Source organism: Heterodontus francisci, chromosome 2 (genome assembly GCF_036365525.1).
Source record: "Heterodontus francisci isolate sHetFra1 chromosome 2, sHetFra1.hap1, whole genome shotgun sequence".
In the NCBI taxonomy this organism is placed as follows: domain Eukaryota; kingdom Metazoa; phylum Chordata; class Chondrichthyes; order Heterodontiformes; family Heterodontidae; genus Heterodontus; species Heterodontus francisci.
The window spans coordinates 14,946,651-14,974,455 of NC_090372.1; the positions used below are offsets into that span (position 1 = coordinate 14,946,651).

At 42.1% G+C, this 27,805-nt stretch overlaps 1 protein-coding gene across 4 annotated transcripts in view; it reads right to left on the bottom strand.

Annotated features, from left to right (window-relative positions):
• The window catches only part of prpf4bb (pre-mRNA processing factor 4Bb), a 66,731-nt gene extending 53,743 nt beyond the window's left edge, over positions 1–12,988 (bottom strand). For all 4 annotated transcript variants that reach the window (XM_068054569.1, XM_068054589.1, XM_068054559.1 and 1 more), the window contains exon 1: positions 12,871–12,988. In XM_068054569.1, coding sequence (XP_067910670.1) covers positions 12,871–12,971 — 101 coding nt within the window. In that variant the 5' untranslated portion in view covers positions 12,972–12,988. The remainder of the gene's footprint in view (positions 1–12,870) is intronic.
• Positions 12,989–27,805: the final 14,817 nt, after the last annotated feature.

Here is a 27,805-nt window from a genome sequence, read left to right on the forward strand (position 1 = left end):
CTCTTTTGTCCATGTTTGAACCAAGGCTGTAATGAGGTCAGGAGCTGAGTGGTCCTGGCGGAACCCAAACTGAGCGTCACTGAGCAGGTTATTGCTAAGCAAGTGCTGCTTGATGGCACTGTTGATGACACCATCCATCACTTTACTGATGATTGAGCGTAGACTGATGGGACAGTAATTGGCCGGGTTGGACGTCCTTTTTGTGTACAGGACATACCCGGGCAATTTTCCACAGGGTAGACGCCTGTGTTGTAGCTGTACTGGAACAGCTTGGCTAGGGGCGCGGCAAGTTCTGGAGCACGTCTTCAGGACTATTGCCAGAATATTGTCAGGGCCCATAGCCTTTGCAGTATCCAGTGCCTTCAGTCATTTCTGGATATCACGCGAAGTGAATCGAATTGGCTGAAGTCTGGCATGTGATGCTGGGGAATTCAGGAGCAAGCAGAGATGGATCATCAACTCGGCACTTCTGGCTGAAGATCGTTGCAAATGCTTCAGCTTGATCTTTCACACTGATGTGCTGGGCTCCCCCATCATTGAGGATAGGGATCTTGTGGAGCCAACTCCTCCAGTTGGTTGTTTAATTGTCCACCACCATTCACGGCTGCAAGTGGCAGGACTGCAGAGCTTAGATCTGATCCGTTGGCCATTGGATCGCTTAGCTCGGTCTATTGCATGCTGCTTACGCAGTTTGGCATGCAAGTAGTATTCTGTTGTAGCTTCACCAGGTCGACACCTCATTTTTCAGGAATGCCTGGTGCTGCTCCTGGCATACCCTCTTGCAGTCTTCATTGAACCAGTGTTGGTCTCCTGGTTTGATGGTAATGGTGGAGTGGGGGATATGCCAGGCCTGGTGGTTACAGATTGTGGTTGAGCACCATTCTGCTGCTACCGATGGCCCACAGCACCTCATGGATGCCCAGTTTTGCACTGCTAGATCTGTCCGAAATCTATCCCATTTAGCATGGTGATACTGCCACACAACACAATGGACGGTACCCTCAATGTGAAGATGGGACTTGGTCTCCACAAGGACTGTGCGGTGGTCATTCCTACCAATACTGTCATGGACAGATGCATCTGCGGCAGGCAGATTGGTGAGGACGAGGTCAAGTATGTTTTTCCCGCTTGTTGGTTCTCCCACCACCTGCCGCAGACCCAGTCTAACAGATATGTCCTTTAGTACTCGGCCAGCTCGGTCAGTAGTGCTACCGAGCCACACGGTGATGGACATTGAAGTCCCCCACCCAGAGTACATTCTGTGCCCTTGCCACCCTCAGTGCTTCCTCCAAGTGGTGTTCAACATGGAGGAGGTACTAACTTATCAGCTGAGGGAGGGTGGTAATCAGCAGGAGTTTTTCTTGCCCATATTTGACCTGATGCCATGAGACATCATGAGGTCCAGAGTCGATGTTGAGGACTCCCAGGGCAACTCCCTCCATACTGTACACCACTGTGCCACCACCTCTGCTGGGTCTGTCCTGCTGGTGGGACAGGACATACCCGGGGATAGTGATGGCAGTGTCTGGGACATTGTGAGGTATGATTCCGTGAGTATGACTATGTCAGGCTGTTGCTTGACTAGTCTGTGGCACAACTCTCCCAATTTTGGCACAAGCCCCCAGATGTTAGTAAGGAGGACTTTGCAGGGTCGACAGGGCTGGGTTTGCCGTTGCCCAGGTCGATGCCGGGTGGTCCGTCCGGTTTCATCCCTTTTTATTGACTTCGTAGTGGTTAGATACAACTGAGTGTCTTGCTAGGCCATTCCAGAGGGCATGTAAGAGTCAGCCACATTGCTGTGGGTCTGGAGTCACATGTAGGCTAGACCAGGTAAGGACAGCAGATTTCTTTTCCTAAAGGACATTAGTGAACCAGATGGGTTTTTACAACAATCGACAATGGTTTCATGGCCATCATTAGACTAGCTTTTAATTCCAGATTTATTAATTGAATTCAAATTCCACCTTGTGCTGTGGTGGGATTCGAACCCATGTCCCCAGAGAAATACCCTGGGTCTCTGGGTTACTAGTCCAGTGACAATACCACTATGTGCACCACAATCATTTAAGTCTGCACATTTTGGATTTAAGGGGGATTACATACCAAGGGAAACATTACATTAGCGCAAGTTACGCGTTACATTTATAAACCATTGGTTAGGCCTCAGTTAAAGTAGTGTGCCCATTTCTGGGCACTGCACTTTAGGAAGGATGTCAAAGCCGTGGAGAGAGTGCTGAGATTTACCAGAATGATACCAGCACTGAGGGACATTAGTTATGTTGAGACTAGAGAAGCTGGGATTGCTCTCTTTAGAGCAGAGACAGTTAAGGAGAGATTTAGTAGAGGTGCTCAAAATTGAGGGGTTTCGATAACGTAAATAAGGTGAAATTGTTTACCAGCAGGTGGTTCAGTAATCAGAGGGCACTGATTTAAAGTAATTGACAAAGTAACAGTGGAGAGATGAGGGGAATTTTTTTTGTTTACACAGCCGTTATGATCTGGAATGCATTGCCTGAAAGGGTAGTAGCAGATTCAATTGGGCACTTTTAAAAGGCAACTGCAAATAACTGAAATGGAAAAAATTGCAGGGCCGTGGAAAAACAGTAGAGGAGTGGGACCAGCTGAATAGCTCTTTCAAATGGCCAACACAGGCACGATGGGCTGAATGGCTTTCTTGTATGCTGTAAGATTCTATGAAAGTATTCTGGTAATGCCAAACCTGCTTTTATTCTTAAATTTAACTGCAATATGTATTTAATGTCATAGCAATGTAATAAAAAGATGCATGCTGAAAGCAGGACCAAGCTTTTGTCTACTATATGACATCACTGAAAAAAGTGCTACTGTTCTTGCAATGCAATCTAATTCTGAGAAAGTTTTCATAATGTTGGTGAGGCCCGATTCATCATATATCTCATGCCTGACAATAGTACCCAAAGTTCTTATTTTCCCAGCTACCGGATGCATATTGACTTATTGCATTATTCTGGAATATAAAATTCACCTTAGAACCAACCTACATGGTTTAAACCTGTAATTTTTTTTTAACGTCTCCTTCAACTGCATTGCTAATTCAAAGTGGGTCAAGTGAAACAAGTTATTTTCAAAGTCAATTATAAAGTAAGCCACCCATCAAAATCTCGAACGAGTCGAAAATAGAAAATTTGTCAGCACCTTCTAAATCTGCAACTTTTACCAACTAGAATAGCAAGGGAATATAGGAAATAGGAGTAGGCCATTCATCCCCTCGAGCCTACTCCGCCATTCAACTGGATCATGGAAGATCTCCTACCTCAGCGCCATTTTCCCCACACTATCCCCATCTGCCTTTATATCTTTAATATCTAGAAATCTATAGACCTCTGTCTTGAATATACTCAGTGACTGAGACTCCACAGCTCTCTGGGGTAGAGAATTCCACAGATGCACCACCCTCAGTGATGAAATTCTTCCCCATCTCAGTCCTGAATGGCCTACCTCTTATTGTGAGACTGTATCCCCTGGTTCTAGATTCCACCTGCCCCGCAGCCACCTCCCCCCCACCCTCCAGCCAGGGGAAACATCCTTCCTGCATCAACCCTGTCGAGCCCTGTAAGAATTTTGTATGCTTCAATGAGATCACTTCTCATGTTTCTAAACTCTAGAGAATATAGGCCCAGTCTCCTCAATCTCTCTTCATAGGGCAATCCCGCCATCACGATGCACCAATGCAAATTCCCCTCCAAGTCACAGTATCCAACTTAGATATATATCACCATTCCTTCATCGCTACAGAGTGAAAATCCTGGAACCACCCCCCCCCCCTAACAGCACTGTTGGTGCAACATCACAGACAGCAGTTCAAGAAGGCAGCTCACCACCTCCTTCTTGAAAGCAATTAGGGATGGGCAATAAATGCTGGCCTGGTCAACAACGCCCACATCCCATCAACAACTTAATATATATATTGTGTGGCAGCAAAAAGGAGAAATACATGTAGAGCAGTTTGCTGCTTACTTCAAATGTTATTTGTAGTGTAGAAGGATTCAAATAAACTAGATAAACAGACTACATTTTATCAAGGTTAAATTTCAAGTACTCCAATATACAATCCCCATGACAAACTGCCCACATTTAAATTAGGAAAATATCGGCAACCAATTCCCATCGATTGCAAAATCATCACTTACAACATGCTATTTCGGGGAGAAAGATGTTCAGTAAGTAGTTTGCATCTTATTAAGCTTACATAACAATAACCCAACCAAGCAGCTCAGGTACAGCTAATCCAGTCAACTGTTCATAATTATCTTTGGTATTTGTTCACTATGCACAGGTTCTCAAAGGATTTTTTTGTCCACTTCAAGGTTTATGTCAGAACTTTTTGATCATGCAAACAGTCCCAACCCAAATAACCAGCACATCGCATTAGCACCAATATGCCTACCAGAAGCAGTGGAGATTGTACTTTGAAAACAAAATATGTTTCACAAATATAAAACTAATGAAATGGAGTTAAAATAACAAGGATAATTTAAAAATAATTTTCCATTGGCACTGAGACTATGCCAGAGCAGAGTTCAAATGAAGACCCACAACCCCCAAGCAAAACCGCTTTTACTACTCTGGTCTCTCTCCAGTCCTATGCTGGAAAACCAATAAAAGCAATTGCTGTCCATACTTCCACAGAAAGGTGGGCTCTGGGGGTGGTCTGTAGTCTATCTGTATATTAGTGCCTTGTTCATGGGAGTATTGCTCACCTGCCAATACAGACACCATCAATGTTAAAGTGCACATAGAATGTCACATGGTAATGATAGCAAACAAGTAGCTTTCAATGTCTAGCTAATGCGGCAAAGGAAAATAATAGTGAAAAGAATGTTCCCTAGATATTTAGAACACCAGAATTCAAGTCGATGCAATGTCTTTACGGTGTACTTGTCAGACAAATCTTGGGACTGTTGCGTTCAGGTCTGGTTGCTTTTCTACAACTATAATAAATGTGCTTTGGAAAAAGGTGCAGAACAGATTAGCAAGACTGATGCCAGCTGCATAGAGGATAACCTATGAGGAAAGATTAGAGAATCTCAAATTAGAAAGACCTGGAAAGATGAGTTCGGAAGGAGGAACAACCTCACTCAAATACATAAAATATTAAATAAGTATCTAAGGTAACCCCAGAGCATGACTGCAAAGTAATCCAGGGAAGCAGAGCCATAAGGATTAATTTAAATTGTTGGAAAAGAACATATCAGGAGCACTTCTTAGTCAAAAAAGTGATAAACTTGCCAGGGAGTCACAAACATAAAAACATGGAGAATGTTCAAAATACAGTTAGAAACTAAGAGCTATGATACTACACTCAAGTTCAAAGCATGAATGGCCCTTTGTCATTGACTTGTTTTATGTTCTTATAACCAGAAATACATTTAAGGTTTTATTAAGGAAAATTCAGACTTTGTATCATCAATGTTCATCAGTATGCTACTACTTTACTTGTATTAGAATATATTTATGTACATATATTGTATATTAAACAATATAGGTTTACTCTATGTCAGCATTAGGGAAATATGCTAAAGAACAATTAAGTGGAATGTTTTAATTTGAAACCTAGAGAAACTTATGAATTAGATGATTTCAATGAAGTGCAACTCCTACATTGACTGCCCAAAACTTTGGATTCATAAAACCTTCAAGATGAGCAGTTTTAAAATTGTTTTGAGTAGAACCTTTGTCAAATGCAGCTAAGTAGCTAAGCAAGAGAAATTTTTCCCCCTTTTCAGTACCTCCTTTGAGATTCTACACAGCCATGTGAGGGAAGAAGAAAAAATAATCACTTTCCAAAATTTGACGTTTCCAAATTTAATTGATTAACCTTCATGAAAATTGCCCAAATAATTAAAAAAAAATTCTGGCAGCCAGCATTTGTTTAAAAATATTTCCATTACAGTATTGTGCAGTTATTTATGATGTTATCCAAGTGAACTACTCAGTACTATAGTTAGAAACAGGGCTGACTACCATTTTAAGATAGATCTGATAGTGTTATAGCTACTGTAAGCAAAAAGGTTACTTGCATCATCCATCTTCAGCTTCACAATCTACAAGCTTCCTCACACTCATCATTTTTCTTAAGTGCTCTACCACTCAACCTATTCCATGTTGCAAATAAAACTACTGTATTAATTTCCTTTAAAATAACCCAAGCCTCCTGACTTTCTATGTAAGTGTTTGCAAGGACTGCATTTCATAAGATTTCACACAGAAATTCAACATTTTTCAATTGAGACTCTATCTCTATTCCCATTCTCCGAAAGTCATCCAAAAGCATACAATCAGTAGCTAAGTAACTGTAGCAAACATATTGTCATGAAAACAAGTAACAAGCACTCAATCAATAATACGCACAAGAAACAAAGACAATTGCACTGTTTGCATTGTTCCAGTGTCTATTCACACCTCAACAAATAGGAAGAAATGCTTCAAAATTTCCACAATGTAACTTTAATTCAGCAATGTAGTATCCCCTACTGCTAGTGCCATATAGCTGTTACATTTGTAAGCTGAAGAAAATCAAAATCAGAAATGTACCCCCACTTGTCTCTCGTGATTGAATGAGGCCAAATTCGAATTCCCATCAGCTTGAGGATCGGTAAAATGGGGGGGGAAGAATTTATAAATGCTGACATTAGATATCTGTAGATTCCACCAAAATTTGTTCCATGTATTATGAAATTCTAAAATCATACGTTGCTTTTATTTATACTGTTTAAAAATTCACCAAAACAAACCACCTTCCAAAGTAATGTTAAGTTCATTAGGATCTATTTCTAGACGAAAAAATCCAATAGCTCCTTTGCAAGTATGAAAGACCCATATCTCCAAGATTGCAGATTCGTGAGCTTTTCTTTTGCACAAGTGAAAATACCTTAAATTCGCAGTCCCTAAGATTTTGTAGGTAGCCAGCAAACAACTCCAAAGACAATGAACTAAATGAAATGCAAGCTAATTGGACTCAAAACAAGTCAATTCTTGGGACAGATGGTTATTTATCCAAGAGTGCCGAGAGATACTAGTTCTGTGAAACAAGGAGAATTATATGGGAGACAGCGAACACTGGAGATACCAAAAGATTAGTAACAGTCTAACATGGGGCCCATAATCAAAAAACAGACAACTACAGAGCCATTAGGTGTTGCTTCATCCCACGTAAATCAGTGGTTCTCAGAGTTTTGTCTGCGGACCACTTAGGCATGGCAAAAGACCCCAGGGACCACTTATCAGTCCTACACCACCAGCTTTTGCTTGCCACCACAAAAAACTCAATTAATGGGAACGTAAAAAATATACGTGCATTACATTTATTAAGTAAATTATTAATTCATGCCAGAAACAAAAGTATAACAGTACAAAGGCAATGGACAGTCTTTAAAGAAATGTTCCATAGTTTACAGCAACTATACATTCCTTCAAGGCACAAAAACCCCAAAAGTAAAAGCAGTCAACTGTGGATAACAAAGGAAGTGAAGGATTGTATAAGATTAAAAGAAAAGACCTATAAAGTTGTTAGAAATAGTAGTAAACCTGAGGATTGGGAGGATTTTAGAATACAGCAAAGGAGGACAAAGAAAGTGAAAGAAAGGGAGAATAGAATATGAATGTAAGCTAGCAAATATAAAAACGGACTGTAAAAACTTCTACAGTTACGCAAAAAGAAAACATTTGGCTAAGACAAATGTGGGTCCATTACAGGCAGAGTCAGGAGAATTTATAATGGGGAATAGAGAAATGGCACTAAATGATTACTTTGTGTCTGTCTTCACTGAGGAAGATACAAGAAATCGCCCAGAATTAGAGATCCAAGAGAATAGGGGGAAATGAGGAATTGAAGGAAATTAGTATTAGTAAAAGCTTGTATTGGAGAAATTAATGGAGTTGAAGGTGATAAGTCCCCAGGACCTGATATTCTACATCCCAGACTTTTGAAAGCGCTAACTATGGAGATAATGGATGCGTTGGTGATCATCTTCCAAAATTCTATAGATTCTGGAGCAGTTCCTGAAAATTGGAAGGTTGCAAATGTCAGCCCACTATTTAAGAAGGGAGAGAGAGAGAAAACAGGGAATTACAGACCTGTTAGCCTTACATTAGTCATTGGGAAAATGCTAGAATCTATTCTAAAGGATGTGATAAATGGACACTTGAATAATAATGATCTGATTGGGCTGAGTCAACATGGATTTATGAATGGGAAATCATGTTTGACGAACCTGTTGGGAGATTTTTGAGGATGTTTCTAACAGAATTGATAAAGGGGAAATCGGTGGATGTGGTATACTAGGATTTTCAGAAGGCCTTTGATAAAGTCCCCCACAGGAGGATAGTTAGCAAAATTAAATTACATGGGATAAGAGGTAAGAAACTGGCATGGATTAAGGATTGGTTAACAGGCAGAAAACAGAGTAGGAATAAACAGGTCATTCTCACATTGGCAGGCTGTGACCAGTGGGGTACCGCAGGGATCAGTGCTTGTGCCCCAGCTGTTCACAATATATATCAATGATCTGGATGTGGGGACCAAATGTCGTATTTCCAAGTTTGTGGATGACACAAAACTAAGTGGGAATGTGTGTTGTGAGGAAGATGCAAAGCGGCTTCAAGGGGATTTGGAACAGACTCAGAGTGGGCAAGAACGTGCAGATGGAATATAATGTGGAAAAACGTGAAGTCACCCACTTTGGTAGGAGGAACAGATGTGCAAAGTATTTTTTAAATGGTAAGAGATTAGAAAGTGTAAATGTACAAAGGAACCTGGGTGTCCTTGTCAAGAAGTCACTGAAAGCTAACATGCAGGTGCAGCAGGCAATTAAGACGACTAATGGTATGTTAGCCATTAGCGCAAGAGGATTTGAGTGCAGGAGTAGTGAAGTCTTGCTTCAATTGTATAGAAAAATTGGTTAGACCGCACCTGGAGTAATGTGCACAGTTTTGGTCCCCTTACCTTAGGGAAGATATCATTGCCATAGAGGGAGTGCAACGAAGGTTCACCAGACTTGTTACCGGGATGGCGGAACTATCCTATGAAGAGAAATTGGGGAAACTGGGCCTGTATTCTCTAGAGTTTCGAAGAATGAGAGGTGATCGCATTAAAACCTACAAAATACTTAAAGGGACAACAGAGTAGATGCTGCTAAGATGTTTCCCCTGATTGGGGAGTCTAGAACCAGGGCACACAATCCCAAAATAAGGGGGAAGCCACTTAGGACAGATGAGGAGAAATTTCTTTACTCAAAGGGTTGTGAATCTTTGGGATTCTCAACCCCAGAGGGCTGTGGAAGCTCAGTCATTGAGTATGTTTAAAGCAGAGACTGACAGATTTCTAAATACAAATGACAAAGGGATATGAGGATAGTGTGGGAAAAAGGCATTGAAGTGGATGATCAGCCATGATCGCATTGAATGGCGCAGCAGGCTTGATGGGCTGCTCCTGCGCCTATGTTCCTATAAACATTTTCATATAAACATTTCTGAGAAGCTAATACTTATCTTACATCTATATCAATCAAACAAAATCGATAGTAACAAATCTTGCTTATAAAACTACATTATTGTTGCATACATATGACAATTCATGCCACGTACGTGGGAGCCGGTATGGTTGTGTGCTGTCACACAAGTGGTGGGGATGAGGGTTCTGGCCTGTTCTCTCATATGGCCTCGGTCATGGCGCTGCACGTCAGGAACTTGCATTTTGGACCAGCCCACGAACCACCTGCAGGACCTTCTGGTCCGCGGGCTACACTTTGAGAATCACTAATGTAAAATAATAGAATCAATTATCAGGAGTAAACTGGAGGATCATCTGTCCAACATTAAACTCAGTATCAGTAGTCAGCATGGACTCGGAAGGGGGAAACATCTTGCCTGCTCAACCTCAACTTTTGTGGCATACCAGATGGACTGTGGTAAGCCTTATAACGTTGGCTACCCTGAATTCCAAAAGGTTTTTGACAATTACACACAAAAGTCTGCTTGTTAAATATAAAATTGTGGGGATTCAGGGTTTACCGAAGGATTAGATAATATGGTCGGGGTAGGAAACAATCAGTACTTGTTAAAGATGTTACATCTGAGTGGGGAGAAAGAGGAAAATGGAGGAAGATAGGAGGAGAAGAGTGAGAAAGAACTCAGAGCTGCCTCAAGGCTCAATGCTGGGACCACTACTTAAAAAGACCAGGATTCCTATACACAATGCAAAGTGGTCAAAATTTGCAGACCATTCCAAACTAGAAGATGGTGGAATTAGAGGAGGCAGATGAGACACTACAGAATTAAAAGCACAAAAGATGAAAATGGGCACAGCAATGGCAGATGAAACTCAATGCAAATAAATATAAAGTACTGCACAAAGGAAAAAATACACAACTCCAAATGTAGTAGTGAAATAGCTAAAGATGAAGTCCAACAGACCAGAGTGTCTTCATGGGTCAAATACCAAACAAGTCCAAATAACGCAGAGTAGTAAACAACAAATCAAGAGGATGTTCAATTATAATGCCAAAACTGTACAATACAAGTAGTGATCAAACTTAACAATGCTGGAGTGCATCCGCACCTCGAACACTGCGTCCAGTTCTGACTGCCAAAAAAGCATTCAAGTACTCAAGGCAGTGCATAGAAGAGCTGCAAGGCAGATATCCAGTGTTGTGAGAAAAGACTAGGGGGGGGGGGGTCATTTACTCCAGAAAGGAGATGATTAAAGAGGTATACAAGAGTGCTAAGGATGTAGAAAAAATTAACCTGGAATATTACCTTAAACTGGGACTACAACAACTTTCAAACTAGAGAAGCATACTTTTAGAAGATAGCTGGCAATTCTTCTTCACAGAGTGACCGACATGTGAAATTAATTTCCAGGTAATAGTGACAAAAACTTTGGAATCATTTAAGCATTATCTGAATGATACAATGGGGACACACTAGGATGGATGATTAAAGATGGACCAAATGCCTTCCACATCAGTAATCTTGTGATCTTTATAAACAAATTCTCAAACATGCAAAGCTGCCAAATATTAGGTACTTCATGACCAGTGGAGTACAATTCATGCTCATGAAGTAACTGAAGTTTCTCACTAGTGAATTACAAGCTTCACCTCCCCAAATGTTGACAACCCATAACGCACAGGCACAATCTTGTATCCCATCATATTTGAAACTCACCACCCTGTTCACTAGATGAATGCATATTCCATCAAATCTTAGCTCAGCTATGAATTCTATAATGGCCTCTCACTTTAAGATCCCTGTATAAGTTACCAACAAGTTTTTTTTTTAAAGTTGACAGCAAATCTAAAAGTTACATTTTAGAATAAAATATTGAATCTTCCAAACATTACAATTGCATTTTCTGGCAATTTTGGACTTCAAAAATGTGCGGAATGTGTTTTAAAATGCAGGGTAAAAAACAGGAGGAGCATCCATAACTGCGGAAGCTACTGCTACATTCACAAACCCATTCTACATTGCCATGGTGTAGCTAAACATTAAAAGCGCCATGATGATATTTACATAGTGTGGGAGGGGGGAATCAAGCTTAAGACACAATGCTGAATTTATTTTCATAGTGGAAAGTGACAATTGACAGATCTGCTTGCCAGAGTATTTCAAAACTAAAATGTCAACTTGACTCCATTTGTAGCATTCTTCACCCAAGTCAGATTACAAACTCCAATCTGCAGTTGAAAATAACACTGGATGAGCACAACGGAGAGTGCACTATATTGCTGGAGGTGACAACGTTCAGATCAGACATTAAACTAAGAACTTGGCTGCCAGTTCCAGTTGACAGAAAAAATCCTATAACACTATTTGAAGCAGAGTGGGGACTTCTTCCAGTGTTCTAGCAAATAATTGTCTTTCAACGACTATCAACACCAAAACAAGATCGAATCATGCATTAATTTGCTCTGTGCTGAAACTAGCAGCTACCTTCCTATATTAAGAGTAGTGATTTTATTTCAAAAATAATCCATTGCTTTAGGTACTGAGACACATGCCGAGGATGCAATATGGCAGCATTTAAATGCAAGTTGTTTTTATTCACTTATGTGGATGTCAGTATTTGCATATATTTAGAAAAGACCAACTTTAGAAAAATAATCAACTCCAAAGATAACTCACTACAATCGAATAGTCCAGTAGTCTGACTTGTAGGTCAAAGTGAAAAAAGTTACTTTAAACAAAAAAAACTGTCTAGTAGGAAACAAGAGATAGCCACAAAGTGGGATAAAATAATCAACAAGGATAATTAATTCAGAATGGGGGGGGGGGGAATTACAGGATGAAAAAAATCGACCGGAAGGTTAATAAAAAACAAAAAAATGCTGGCAACACTCAGCAGGTCAAGCAATGTCTGCGAAAAGAAAGGATAATGAATTGAGCATTGAGAAATAAATTAATGAGAAGGGCGGGGAATAATGTGGGATCCAGGAGGAAAGTGAGGGAGGAGTCTTCCTTCACCTTCTCTACAACAAACCAGTTTGGCCTATGTTGAGTGAGGCCCACATCGCTCAAAAGCGCCGGCAGTACTGGATGACTTTCAGCGGCTGGGTGGAAACTTCTTGCACCCAGAAACAGGACGAACAGCACAGGGACACGCGGCAGCCCTCGCGCGTGTTGTGGAAACGGGGAGAACGGCAGCCGCGGCTGCCCGAGCGGCCTGTGCGGGCACCGGGCCGCTCGTTATTATTTAAACCACAAGCAGCGCGGCTACCGCGTACCGGCTCTCTCCGTCTCATTCACGCACGAGGTTTAACGGCAGCTTTTGTTTATAATCGCTACCGCTAAATCAACTCGATCCGCAACGAACGCGGGCGGCTCCCTTACTCTTCCTCCAAGGTGGCCGTCAGCCGCTCGTTCTTGCTCCAGTCCGCTGCCTCCTCCTGGCTATGAACATCCGCCATTTCAGCAGGGCCGTCCCTCACCATCCGCTCGCCTCTGCCACTTTCCCACAATGCCCCCGCACACGTCCTCCACTATCCCACAATGCCTCCGCGCAAGTCCTCCACTATCCCACAATGCCCCGGCGTTCGGCATTTCCGAATCAGTGCGCATGTGCTTAGAGACCACAGGGCATGCAGGGTCATTGAGTGGGAAAACCTATTGATTACTCTCTCATCATTTTAGAGGTTAATTTAGAACCTGCCATATTTTATGTCCATAACAAACAAATAAAAAGAAACTTGGAAATGTGAAATAATGACAGAAAATATAGAGCAGGTGTGTCACCATTGTAAAGAGGAAAGACTGGAAAAAATTAGCTACTTAATGGAACCAAACAAAACAAAAGGGGAAAGAGGGAAATAACAGTTAACCCATTCTCCATGAATCGTGTTGAAATAAAATAAAAGATATAAAATTAAAGATAGGGTTGGTAACTGGTTGAAGTTATTCTTGGATGTCTGGCCATGTGTCATCAGCAAATGTTATTCTGTTCACCTTATAAAGGTTGAGCCCCCTATAACTGAGAATGTTTGCACATGGTTTCACGCCAGCAGCTGTTTGCAAAGTTCTGAGAATCAGAATGCTATCCCTGAGCAGCTGATGAAGGGAAACCAAAAAAAGCTTGCATTTATATACCTCTCGTGACCTCAGGACATCCCAAAGCACTTTACAGCCAATGAAGTACTTTTGAAGTGTAGTCACTGGTAATGCTGGAAACATGGCATCCAATTTGCGCACAACAAGCTCCCACAAAGAGCAATGTGATAATGGCCAAATAATCTGTTTCGGTGATGTTGATTGAGGGATAAATATTTGCCAGGGCACCAATAACTCCCCTGCTCTTCTTCAAAATAGTGCTTTTATATCCAGCTGAGAGCAGCCCCAGTTTAACATCTCATCTGAAAGACAGCACCTCCAACAGTGCAACACTCCCTCAATACTGCACAGTAGTGTCAGCCTTGATATTTGTGCTTAAGTTCTGGTGTGGGACTTGCACCCACAACCTTTTGACTCAGTGGTGAGAGAGCAATCAACTGAGTCCCAGATGACATGACAAGGTTGAGGGGTGGGGGAAGGGGATTCATTGGTGGGAGGCCGGAGGTGAAAGGAATTTTGATTGCACCAGTAACTAATAGTAACTGGTTGATGTTACACCAATAACTAACAGTAATACTTATAACACTCAGACGCCCCTCTAAACCAACAGCGAACAGAAGCTTAACAAGTCCCCATCCACCACTGCCCTCCTCTGCCTGACTGAACTTGTTTTGACATTGAACAATTTGTCCTTTAAGTCCACTCATTTCCTCCAAGTAAAAGGTGTTCCTATGGGTCCTAGCTATGCCTGCCTTTTTCTGGTCCGAACTGGAAAATTTCATCAACTTTACTTGCAATTTCCATGCCTCCCTGGCCTTCATCAGGTCCGTTGCTAACTCTTCCCTTCCTCGAATCTCCATTTCAGGGGATAGGCTGTCAAGCAATATCTGCTATTACGACCGAGGCTGGATGAATGCACTGTCTTTCTCTAGTTCCACTTCTCCACGGGTCACAATATATATTTAAATGTTTACCCAGTTACTGATACGGCCAATTATATATTCTATTTTTATTTCAGAATAAAATCCACCAACCAGGTTTCTTTAATAAACAACAAAAGTATTAATTTATTATAAAACAAGACTTAGTCAATAAAGATGCAAAGCTTTAACACACAGTTTGAAGTATGACAGTAAATATATATAATCCCTTCTAAATATCCAACACACACACACACATAAACACCAGTTGAAGGAAAAATAAATATTCTTTGGCTAAAGTGTTTGTTAATTCTTGAAAAAGGATAAAACATGTTCCAGATGGCATACAGTCTGGCGTCCGAGTATACTTAGAGAGGTCACTGGGATCTTTTCAGAAGCAGTTCGTTCAGGAGACGTCGAGAGGAAGTCTTTCAGAAGCTTCTCAAGAGTAATGCGGCATCAGGGGTGTTCTTATCATACACTGGATTTTGCAAGGTTTCTCAGAATTGGAGAAAGATGAGCTGGGTCTTTCTCTCTTGGCAGGCTGACCTTCAACTGACTCAAAACAGTATTCAAAAATGAAACCCACTCGTGAGCACCATAAATCTTGACATGTCACTTCTCTTGTAAACAACTCCCATAGTCAGAAGGCACCTGTTGTTTACATAGCTGAAGACATGTGACATCCAGTAAATGTAGTTTTTAAACAGCGTTCTTCCAGTGACCCTATAAAAAAAACACATCCATGGAATCCCTTCAGTCTCAAATGAATCCATCTCCACAATTCTAAAACATAAGTCCTCAAAAAATATTTTTAAAAATAATTTAAGAAAGGATACACTGGAACTGGAGGCAGTTCAAAAGAGATTCACTAGGCTGATTCCTGGGATGAAAGGGTTGACTTATCAAGAACGGCTAAACAGGTTAGGCCTTTATTCATTAGCATTTAGAAGAATGAGGGGTGATCTTATTGAAACGTACAAGATTCTGAGGGGGCTTGACAGGGTAGATGTTGAGAAGATGGTTCCACTAGTGGGGGAATCTTGAACTAGGGGACATAGTTACAGGATAAGGGGACACTCATTTAAAACTGAGATGCGAAGGAATTTCTTCTCTCAGAGGGTAGTGAATGTCTGGAATTTTCTACCCCAGAGAGTTGTGGAGGCTAGATCACTGAAAGTATTTAAAGAGGAGGTAGATAGATTTTTGAAATATCGGGGAGTTGAGGGCTATGAGGAGCTGGCGCGAAAGAGGAGTTGAGGTCTGGGGCAGATCAGACATGATCTTATTGAATGGCGGGGCAGGCTTGAGGGGCTGAATGGCCTACTCCTGCTCCTATTTCTTATATTCTTATGGTCTAAAAATGGAAGCAGTTTCATAACACTACGATAAACCCACTGACGCCCCCAACTACCTTGATTACATTTCCTTCCACCCTGCTTCCTGTAGGGATTCTATTCGATTCTCCCAGTTTCTCTGCTGCATCTGTTCTGATGATACCACCTTCCCTATCAGCGCTTCTGATATGTTTTCCTTCTTCCTCAGCTGAGAATTCCCATCCACCATGGTTGAGTTGGTCCTTGACCGTGTCCGTTTCATTTCTCGCAGTTCTGCTCGCACCCCTTCCCCTCTCTGTCAGAACTATGATAAGGGTCTCCTTGTTCTCACCTTCCACTCCACCTCTGCATTCAATGGATCATACTATGCCATCTCCAGCTAAATGCCACCAATAAACACATCTTCCTCTCTCCTATCCTTTTAGCATTCCAAAGGGACCGTTCGCTTTGCGACATGCTGATCCACTCTTCAATCATCCCCAACACTCCCTCTCCTTCCCATGGCACCATCCCATGCAAACATACAGGGCTACAGGCCAAGTGCTGGAAAATGGGATTAGAATAGATAGGTGCTTGATGGCCAGCATAGACATGATGGGCGAAAAAGGACCTGTTGCTGTGCTGTATAACTCTATGACTCTCTAAGCACAGGAGATGCAATACCTGCCCTTCCTTCCTTCCTTCCCATCATCCAGGGCCCCAAACACTCCCTCCACGTGAAGCAACGATTGTACTTTCAATTTCGTATACTGTATTTGCTGCTCACATGGTGGTGTCCTCTACACTGGGGAGACCAAACACAGATTGGGTGATGATTTTGCTGAATTTGGTCTGCAAATGTGACCCTGAGCTGCCAATAACCTATCATTTTAACTCTCTGCCCACTCTGCTTCCTACACTGTTCTAATGCAGCTTGAGGGACAGCGCTTCATCTTTGATCTGGCACTTTATAGCCCTCCAGACTCAACATTGACTTCAACAATTTCAGATCGTAACCACTATTCCTATTTTTTCTGACAGCAGCTGCTGGCAATGCTTCTGCTGTTGTCCGTTACACCTCCTCTAGACTTATGTTTTGATTCTTTACTTGTCCCATTACCAACCCCCTTTGTCTTGCGCTATCATTTTGTCATTTCATTACTCCTGCCTTCCACCCTATCACAGACTTTCCTTTTTGTTCTTTCCTCCTCTTTCCTTGCCTCTATACTTGCTTAAATCTCTGTTACATCTCTAATTCTTCCAGTTCTGATGATAGGTCATTGACCTGGAACATTAACTCTATTTCTCTCTCCACAGTTGTTACAAGACCTGCTGGGTAGCTCTGGCATTTTCTGTCTTTATTCCAGATTTCCAGCATCTGCAGTATTTTGCTTTTGTAACACAGTAACTCAATGATAGTCCACATGCAATAGGTGTAATCCCCCAATATCCGACCTACAAATTAATAGCAATCGTATAACCCACTGATATTCATCCTGTAGCTACAGCTAGAATCCTCTTGTACTGGACAAACTCCGGTCGGGCTACCCAGTCAATGCTACTTTTTGGCCTTACCTCTCCTTGGATTTTGGTTTGGACTCAAATTCTGTGCAAAGGTGAACACTGAGCTAGAGCCTCTGCACTTGGACTTCACGCGTCAAAATGAGCTGGCACAGAACAACCTGAAGCAAACTCAGAGATTGCACAAAGGGCAGTAATCTTAGTTTTTGGAGCATTTCACATAGGGCACATCATCCTAAACCCAGTAACAACATTTCTAAATCACTCTCTGGGCTCGAATCAATAAAGGACAGTTTTTATAGAATGATAGTACTTACAACACAGGAAAAGGCCATTCAGCCTTTGGTGCCTATATTAGTGCTAGCGGCTGGCATTCCTTGCTGTAACCTCACTCCCCCAGATCATTTTATATTCTCCCCTTTCAGATATTTATTGCATTACATTTTAAATTATATTCTCGTCCCTGCCTCAATAGTCACTTGTGGTGAATCATCCCATATTAATCCTCTGTTTAAAAACGTCCTCCCTTCCTCTTTGGTTCTTTCAGTGTCAATTCTTAGTCCCCTTATTCTCCATTTGCCTGCAAGTGGAAACAATCAATCACTATTTACCCACAGTAAATTCCACAGGTTTTATTCATCCCTTTACTAGCTGCTCCTCTCTTGGTGCCACTTACAGTCAAATGCTGGACGCCATGCCCACCCCATTCCTGCCGATCATCTCTCTGCCCCATTCCCCAGTCTTCCTCAACCACTGCCCAAGCCCCTGACCCCCATTCTCCTTCTCTCCCCAAGCCCCCATTCCCAAGTCTCCCCATTCTTCCTCTCTCCCCATGAGTCTCCATCCCCCCTTTTCCTCCCGTCTCCCTCTCACCAACCCCCCTAGTTCCTATTCACCCTAGTTCCGGACCTCTCCCCCTCCTCCTGGCAACTCACTGGTCCTATTTCTGGTCACTCCTAAGCAGGAGCTGTGGTAGAGTGACATCAGCAAGTTGGGGGCTTCTCTATGGTGGCAGGCAGTGACAGCACAGAGTGGGAGGCCACTGTGGCAAGACATTTAAAGGGAAAAGTTGTCCTGTGCCACTAGCAGCAGTGCTCAGGAGATTCACGGCCCATTCCAGGAGACAGCCAAGCAATCTAGGAGAGTTAGTACTCTAGTTAAAGACAATAGTAAACTCAAAACTTAATACATCCAACCAATGCAGAGCAGCTACCAAAAAGCCAATAGAACGATGTACTACATAGCTTAAATGGTAGATCACAAGCTAGAGGAAGCCATAATCAAATCCTACAATGCTCTGCTAGACCACTGTCCTGCAAGCCCCCACCTGCCAAGAATGGGGCACAGATATTTCACCACATGGACATTAAATTTTAAATTGTTGCTGGGAAGAAAAGAAGGCCTATTATAAGAGGTTGCCAGGCCCATGACTGGAAAGACATTTGCATAGTAACAGACAGTACTTGGAAAGGACAAAGGGGGCCACTCCCTGCTCCAATTTAATCCACAATGGAGTTTTGATTACCAGACCTTGAAGGTGGAGAGGCTAGCATTCCCAGTTAACTGCTAAGATGGCCGAATACACAAACAGACGTGGTCAGACCAGTTTAGTCACATGACTAACTGGCTGTTGGAGTTTTTTGAATTTGAACTCAAAGCTCTTTGCTCCTGGACTGAGAACATTTCTCTCCTGTCTGCTCCCATCTCTTTCTCACGGAACTGAAGACCCATTGAAGACACATGAACCCCAAGAACGAAAAGTCTCCTACAGTGAACAAGGTTTAAGAAGAATACTGGGTCCCAACAAAAAGCAAGAACTACCTACAAAAGGACTACAGTGAGCTCGAAGCACAGTAACATGAAACTCTTCTGATATTGCATCAAACCTCTCTACTTTATTTTCTCTTCTGCTTTTTTCTGTCTCTATTTGCATGTATGTATCGCAAATGCATGCTAGCGTGGCGCGTGGCATGTATCCGTAGGCATTAACCAAATTAGAGTTTAAGTTTAAATAAATTTTGCATTTCTTCTTTAAACCTAAGAAAGCCTGTTTGTTCTCATCTCTTTGCCTTATAATTGGAAAGCGGTGAACAAGGATTCACCAAGGGGAGCTCAAAACACAGTGTGTTTAAAAATTAAATCCTGTTGCAGTTAGACCAGGTGAAGACTGAAAGAGACCCCTAGACACCTTTCTCACCTGGTCGTAACACCACATTTTGAATCGTGCATCCAATTTTGATTTCAGAAGAACAAGAGAGTCAATAAAGTGCTGGAGACTGAGTGCAGAGGGACCATAAAACATTTGGTTGACTTGCAATGCATGATAAATGCAACACACCATCCCATTGCCAAACATTTAGTTCTCTACATTCATCACACAGTATGATATTGAGCCATATAGACAAGGAAGATTGCTCATTTGCAAACAATCTGCTTGCAGATTACAAATATCAACACAATTGCTGTATTTTTCCAACATTTTCTGTTTTTATTTCAGATTCCTCATTTGTGTTAACCTAGCTTGCCAGTTGCTTCAGTTTCCCCAGTGGCTAAGCACATTAAAGCAGTAAGCAGCAGAACTATAGATAGGAAGGTTTTGGGTTAAATCATCAGCCATAATCTTCATGCCTCTCAATTAGGGACCATATCATTTCTGAGGATTCCAGCTGGAAGGATGAATGTGTACCTACAATCAGGTTACGCTGTGAGCAGTTCCCTGCTGCCCCACCTCCCCCACCAATGAAAGATGATAGACATGCAACAGACAATCCATTTAGATGGAGTGTCTTCTCTTGGTGCACCTTTGCTAATGGCTGTAAAGGCCAGTCCTCGAGAGGCAGGTTGTGCTGCATGTGAAGCTGCCAAGTAATGCTGTGAATTGTTGTTTTCAACATTGGCGTCTTTTGCCGAGCTGCTGTAGCCACTGCTGATCATGGTAGTGCACACAGTCCACAGGATGTGTCGCCCGCCATTTCCCTCTTCCGCCAGCTAGTGACTGCCAGGTGCAATAGTTGACATTTAGGGCCTACATGTCACGCTTGCAAGGATCCTTGAAGCAGAGCTTTGGGCAACCTACTGGTTGTCTGGCCCTGGCTACCTTACCATACAGAAGGTCGTTGAGTATGCGACCTGCGGACATGTCCGATCCACCGAAGCCGCCTCCATTTGTTTAGTGCCAACACACTTGGAAGCTCTGCCTTTGAGAGAACTGTCACATTTGTGATTTTCTCCTGTCAGGATATGCAGCATATGTTCTCATCACAATGACAGCATGAATGATACAAGAGGCTTATCGTTCACAGACTAGAGAAGAGGAAATACTGGTTTTGCTGATTATTATCGAATGACTTCAACTGGATTTGCCATTTTATTCAATTCCCTCTTAGATTTCCCCAGGTAACTTTTCTAGCCCTTTGTGAGGATTTTGCAATAGACAAGCTAATTCAAGCTAATATGGTTTCATGTTTGAACAACACAACAATATAGCAGTGTTCCCTTTCATAACTGAACTTTATCAATGTACAAACAGCAAAGCTATCGAAGTCCACATAGCACTGGGAACCTTTATAAACCACAATAAAAGTAAAGATAATGCCTAATACTCAATTAGAACAGCTTCAAAAAGTTGGTTCTGCAATATTGTTTGAAGATTCTTTTGCTGTAAAGATTGTTGGGAACATTTGCCAATGGCTGAGACAATAGAAAAACAACTGTTTGTGCACAATCTCTTGCAGTGTGCAGTTGTTTGAAAGTCGCAGTTCAATATTTTATTTCTGGGCTGAGGTATATAATTGCAGGCTAGTGAGCTGGTAAGATCAGATAAGATGACTGCCTGTGTCTTCACTGTCACTGGGGATGTCACTGCCAGTAGAATTGCTGACAAAAACAACTTATTTGGGTGGATGCTCTGAGCTTCCTTAGAGACCAAGTGTTGAAGTCAAGGCTAATACAGTAGTAACATTCAATAAGTAAGGGACAGATTTTGCATTTCATCTATTCAATGCAATGTTCCAGGTTGGTATCAACAGAATACCATTTGTGACACATGTTTAGAGACTCCCAGTCTACAATTTCCTCCAGTAACTTTTGCAATCTCTTAACTGGGGAAACCAAACTTTGAACTTTCAATTAAATAGATACTTTAAATAGACAACTTGAAATTAAACTGAATATGGCCCTATATATTTATGGGGAGGCGGGTTTGGAGTGGCTGGGAAACCTGGATACCTGAAGTCCTGTCAAATTTAAACTTCATTTAAATGTTTTTTTCTCTATTTCCTTGCTGGCTGGTGTGTTTCAAAGCTTGCAGCACCGGGCCACAGCTGGGGAGAGGAGGGTGGGATCAAGGGAGAGATCTCAGAGGCTGGAGGAGGGGATGTGGGTGGCGGGGAATGGGGGTGGGAATGGGGGTGGGGGTGGCAAGGCAGAAAGGGGAGTGCATGGTGGGGGAGCTGGAGATCCTAACCCTAAGACACTGTGGCTCACTCACTTAAGAATGAATTGTGAACCTTGATTTACACTTCTCACGAAAACTGACACTTGTCTTCAGCTTGTTGAATCAGAAACTTTGGAACAGCAGGCACATTTCAGGAGTCTATCTTTGGCCTCCTTATCTCAAGAGACAATGGGTAAGCGCCTGGAGGTGGTCAGTGGTGTGTGGAGCAGCGCCTGGAGTGGCTATAAAGGCCAATTCTAGAGTGACAGGCTCTTCCACAGGTGCTGCAGAAAAATTTGTTTGTCAGGGCTGTTACACAGTTGGCTCTCCCCTTGCACCTCTGTCTTTTTTCCTGCCAACTACTAAGTCTCTTCGACTCGCCACACTTTAGCCCCACCTTTATGGCTGCCCGCCAGCTCTGGCGAACGCTGCCAACTGACTCCCACAACTTGTGATCAATGTCACAGGACTTCATGTCGCGTTTGCAGACGTCTTTAAAGCGAAGACATGGACGGCCGGTGGGTCTGATACCAGTGGCGAGCTCGCTGTACAATGTGTCTTTGGGGATCCTGCCATCTTCCATGCGGCTCACATGGCCAAGCCATCTCAAGCACCGCTGACTCAGTAGTGTGTATAAGCTGGGGATGTTGGCCGCCTCGAGGAGTGATTACAATATAAACCAGAGATCTGATCCTGTAATTAGAGGAAGGCAATGATCTTAGCCATGTGATGCTATTAAATATCACAAACCAGTAGCCCAGTTGGCACTATTATTGTCCATACCCACCTGTTGACTGTCTGCTACCCTGAAATTTGTCTTTTCCAGCATTTTGCTTTCTATTTGCTCTCTCCTCCCAGCCTAGTTTAAATGATTTTGATTTCTGCTCCAGAATTCCTCACAGATCTCTTTGTTCCTACTTGGCTTCGATCACTGAATAGTAATCAAGAGGAAAAGCCCTGGCCAATTTCTAACCCAGAGGCACTAACATCAAATTGCAGCAACTCCATCGTTAGCCTCAGCTGGTTTCAGTTAACACAGCACAGACTTCCTTGCCTGTGTAGCTTGGCTACTCATTTGTGCCATGGGGGAGTGTACATCACTGAAGTAACTGGTTATGCAATGACATACCTAGAAGTTACAGCACAGAAATAGGCCAATCAGCTCAAGCAGTAAAACTCCACACCAGCAAATATCTTGAACACATATCCCTCAACTCCTTGTCTAATCTAATCTTGAATTCTGATATAGCTTCATCCGCTAAGATAATAGTCTTGGCTTAGTGATAGTATTCTCACCATTGAGTCAAAAGGCCGTGGGTTCAAGACTCACTATAGGAACTAAGCACATTATCGAGGCTGACACCTCAGTGAGGGAGTGCTCTACTGCCAGAAGTGCTGTCTTTCTGATGGTACCTCCCCTGTCCTCTCAGGTGAACGTAAAAGATCCTGGGAGACTAATTGAAAAATAGTGGGGGAGTTCTTCTGGTGTCCTGGCCAATATTTATCCCTCATCTAATATCACTGATACCATTTATCTGATTTGTTTGTAGGACTTTGCTATGCAAATTGGCTGCTATGTTTCCTTACATTGGAACAGTGACTTTAAAAATCCTTCACTGGCTGTGAAGTGCTTTGGAATATCATAGAATGGTTACAGCACAGAAGGAGGCCATTCGGCCCATCGTGTCTGTGCCCATGACGGGTTCTATATAAATGTAAGTTAATCCTTTAACAGTGGAAGTAAATGCCACAGCCTCACAACTCTGTGTCAAGAAGTTTATCTTGCTCTCTTAACTAAATCTCTTGCATGAAATTTTGTATTAATAGCCACTTGTTATTGACCCCTCAACTACTAGAAACAGTCTATCTACCCTGATCCATCCTTTCATAATTTTAACCACTTCTATCATACTGTAATCTGTATTGCTTTCATGTAAAAAGTTCAATTTTTCAAGTCTTGCTTCATATTTATATCCCCTCATCCTTGTGAATCTGTGTTTTGCCTTCTCTGAAGCCTCAATATTCTTCCGATAGTGTGAAGCCCAATTCTGCACATTGTGCTCTAACTGACAGCTTAGTAAGGTTTTATATAGGCTCACCATTACCTCTTTGATTTTATATCTTGTATCTAGTGATAAAACCCAAAATTTCTTTAGTTTTTTTTTAACAGCCTTTAACAGGACCGAAGGTATGGTTGCTAAATTTGATGATGACAGAACGATAGATAGGAAAGTAAGTTGTGAAAAGAACATAGAGGGAGGCTACATTGGGATTAATATAGGTTAAATGAGTGGGCAAAGATCTGGCAAATGGAGTATAATGTGGGAAAGTGGGAAATTGTCCACTTTGGCAGGAAGAATAAAAAAGAAGCATATTATCTAAATAGTGAGAGATTGCAGAGCTCTGAGATGCAGAGGGATCTGGGCGTCCTAGTGTATGAATCGCAAAAGGTTAGTATGCAGGTACAGCACATAATTAGGAAAGCTAATAGAATGTTATTGTTTATCGCGAGGGGAATTGAATACAAAAGTAGGGAGGTTATGCTTCAGCTATACAAGGCATTGGTGAGACCACATCTGGAGTATTGTGTACAGTACTGGTCTCCTTATTTAAGGAAGGATGTAAATGCGTTGGAGTCAGTACAGAGAAGGTTTGCTAGACTAATACCTGGAATGGGCGGGCTGTCTTATGAGGAAAGATTGGACAGGCTAGGCATGTATCTGCTGGAATTTAGAAGAGTAAGAGGCGACTTGATTGAAACGTATAAGATCCTGAGGGGTCTTGACAGGGTGGATGTGGAAAGGATGTTTCCCCTTGTGGGAGAATCTAGAACTAGGGGTCACTGTTTAAAAATAAGGAGTCTCCCATTTAAGACAGAGATGAGGAGAAATTTTTTCGCTCAGAGGGTTGTGAGTCTTTGGAATTCTCTTCCTCAAAAGGAGGTGGAAACAGAATCTTTGAATATTTTTAAGGCAGAGGTAGATAGATTCTTGATAAGCAAGGGGGTGGAAGGTTATCGGGGGTAGGTGGTAATGTGGAGAAATCAGTTCAGCCATGAACTTATTGAATGGCGGAGCAGGCTCGAAGGGCTGAGCGGCCTACTCCTGCTCCTAATTCGTACGTTCGTATGTTCGTATGTATCAACCTGAAGTTTTACCTTTAATGTCCTGTAAACCTGTTCCCACAATTCTTCTGATCTTCCACAGCATCAAATCTACTTTTATTCAAAAATATAATTTATGCTGTTATTTCTTTTTAACCAAACTGCATCAAAGAATAAAGAACAAAGAACAGTACAGCACAGGAACAGGCCATTCGGCCCTCCAAGCCTGCGCCGATCTTGATGCCTGCCTAAACTAAAACCTTCTGCACTTCCGGGAACTGTATCCCTCTATTCACATCCTATTCATGTATTTGTCAAGATGTCTCTTAAACGTCTCTGTGGTACCTGCTTCCACCACCTCCCCCGGCAACAAGTTCCAGGCACTCACCACCCTCTGTGTAAAGAACTTGCCTCGCACATCCCCTCTAAACTTTGCCCCTCTCACCTTAAACCTATGTCCCCTAGTGACTGACTCTTCCACCCTGGGAAAAAGCTTCTGACTATCCACTCTGTCCATGCCGCTTATAACTTTGTAAACCTCTATCATGTCACCCCTCCACCTCCGTCATTCCAGTGAAAACAATCCGAGTTTTTCCAACCTCTCCTCATAGCTAATCCCCTCCAGACCAGGCAACATCCTGGTAAACCTCTTCTGTACCCTCTCCAAAGCCTCCACGTCCTTCTGGTAGTGTGGCGACCAGAATTACACGCAATATTCTAAGTGTGGCCTAACTAAAGTTTTTAGATTAGAGATACAACACTGAAACAGGCCCTTCGGCCCACCGAGTCTGTGCCGAACATCAACAGTTCCGTACAGCTGCAGCATGACTTGCCAATTTTCATACTCTATGCCCCGACTGATGAAGGCAAGCATGCCGCATGCCTTCTTGACTACCTTATCCACCTGCGTTGCCACTTTCAGTGACCTGTGGACCTGTATGCCCAGATCTCTCTGCCTGTCAATACTCCTAAGGGTTCTGCCATTTACTGTATACTTCCCACCTGCATTAGACCTTCCAAAATGCATTACCTCACATTTGTCCAAATTAAACTCCATCTGCCATTTCTCCGCCCAAGTCTCCAACCGATCTATATCCTGCTGTATCCTCTGACAATCCTCATCACTGTCCGCAACTCCACCAACCTTTGTATCGTCCGCAAACTTACTAATCAGACCAGCTACATTTTCCTCCAAATCATTTATATATACTACAAAGAGCAAAGGTCCCAGCACTGATCCCTAGTCACATCCCTCCATTCAGAAAAGCACCCTTCAACTGCTACCCTCTATCTTCTATGACTGAGCCATCAACTCACACTTACTGACATTGAATTCCGTCTACCACCTTTTAGCCCATTCCTCATCTTATCAATAGCCCTTTGTTTTTCCAAAACTGTAGTTCCTATTTTAGTATCATCTGCAAATTGCAACACCCTTCCCTCTAGTCCTATATCCAAACCATTAATATACACATTTAACAAATATGGCCCCAAAACTGAACTCTGTGGGACAGTATTACCCACTTCCATCCACTTTGAAAAACTGAACATAACTCCTATTTTATGTTTTGTCTGTTCTTACCAAATGTTAACCTAGTTTGCTATCCACCTTATATTCCTTAAACTTCGCTAGTAATCTCCCTTCTTGTTAAAGGCTTGCCTGAAGCCCATGTACACTACATTCATTGCATTTCTCCCATCTACCTTGAAGTCGGTCTCTTTTTAATCGTGTCTGAGGCCATTAATAATGATTTGATCTTAATCATGCGTTAGCCATAAATATTTAGCTAATTATGGATAGTGATCAGGAGTGGTAACCTTGGCTGATTTTCTCCTCCCCAACCCAGGCAGGCTGAGGCTCTGTGTTGACCATCCCAGTTTGCATATCAACATGTCACCAGATGGACCCATTGAGCTTTTAACAAGTTCTTAAATACAAAATTGTAATACAGGTACTGTAATAATACAAATGGCACATACAATTGACATGTGTTCCTTGGTGTAGGTAGAATTACTTTGCTGTGCTTCTAACTTTCACCTAAAATCATACAGGGTGAAACTGTAATAAAATTAAGGATAGGAAAATGCATTCTGCAAAGTTACAGATCTACATAAAAGTAATTGCTTAATCATGTAAAATTAATAATCAACTGTAATGCCAGTAATGTGCCTGATAGATGTAAAAAAATATATGAACAGAACCTTTCCTATAAGTTCAATCCAACATCACTTCTTGAAACCAACAACCCAAAGTGTCAGTTGTAGCTCAGTTGGTAACACTCTGACCTCTGAGTCAGAAGATTGTAAGTTCAGTCCCATTCCAGAGACTTGAGCAGAAAAATTTAGGCTGACACTCCAATGTGGTACTGAGGGTGTATACTGCACTGTCAGAGTTGCCATCTTTCAGATGAGACAAAGAAACTGAGACACTGACTGCTCTCCTAGAAGATGTAAAAGATACCATAGCACTATCTGAAGAAGAGCAAGGAGTTATCCTTAGCGTCCTGGCCAATATTTATCCCTCAATCAACATCACAAAAACTGATTACCTGGTCTATAAATATATTTGCTGTTTGTGGGAGCTTGCTGTATGCAAATTGACTGCCGCATTTCCTACATTCCTAAAGTATGTCCTGAGGTTATGAAAGGTACAATATAAACACAAGTCTTTTTCTTTAAAGGAACAGAGCATACCCCTAGTTTACTCCAGACCGTTCAGGAGTGAAATTAGGGAACACTTCTGCACACAAAGTGGGGTAGACGTTTGGAACTCACTTCTGCAAATGGTAATTGATGCTAGGTCCAATAATTTTAAATCTGAGATTGATCGACTTTTGTTAGCCAAAGATATTAAGGGATATGGGGTAAAGACGGGTATATTGAGTTAGGTTGCAGATCAGCCATGATCTCATTGAATGGCGGAACA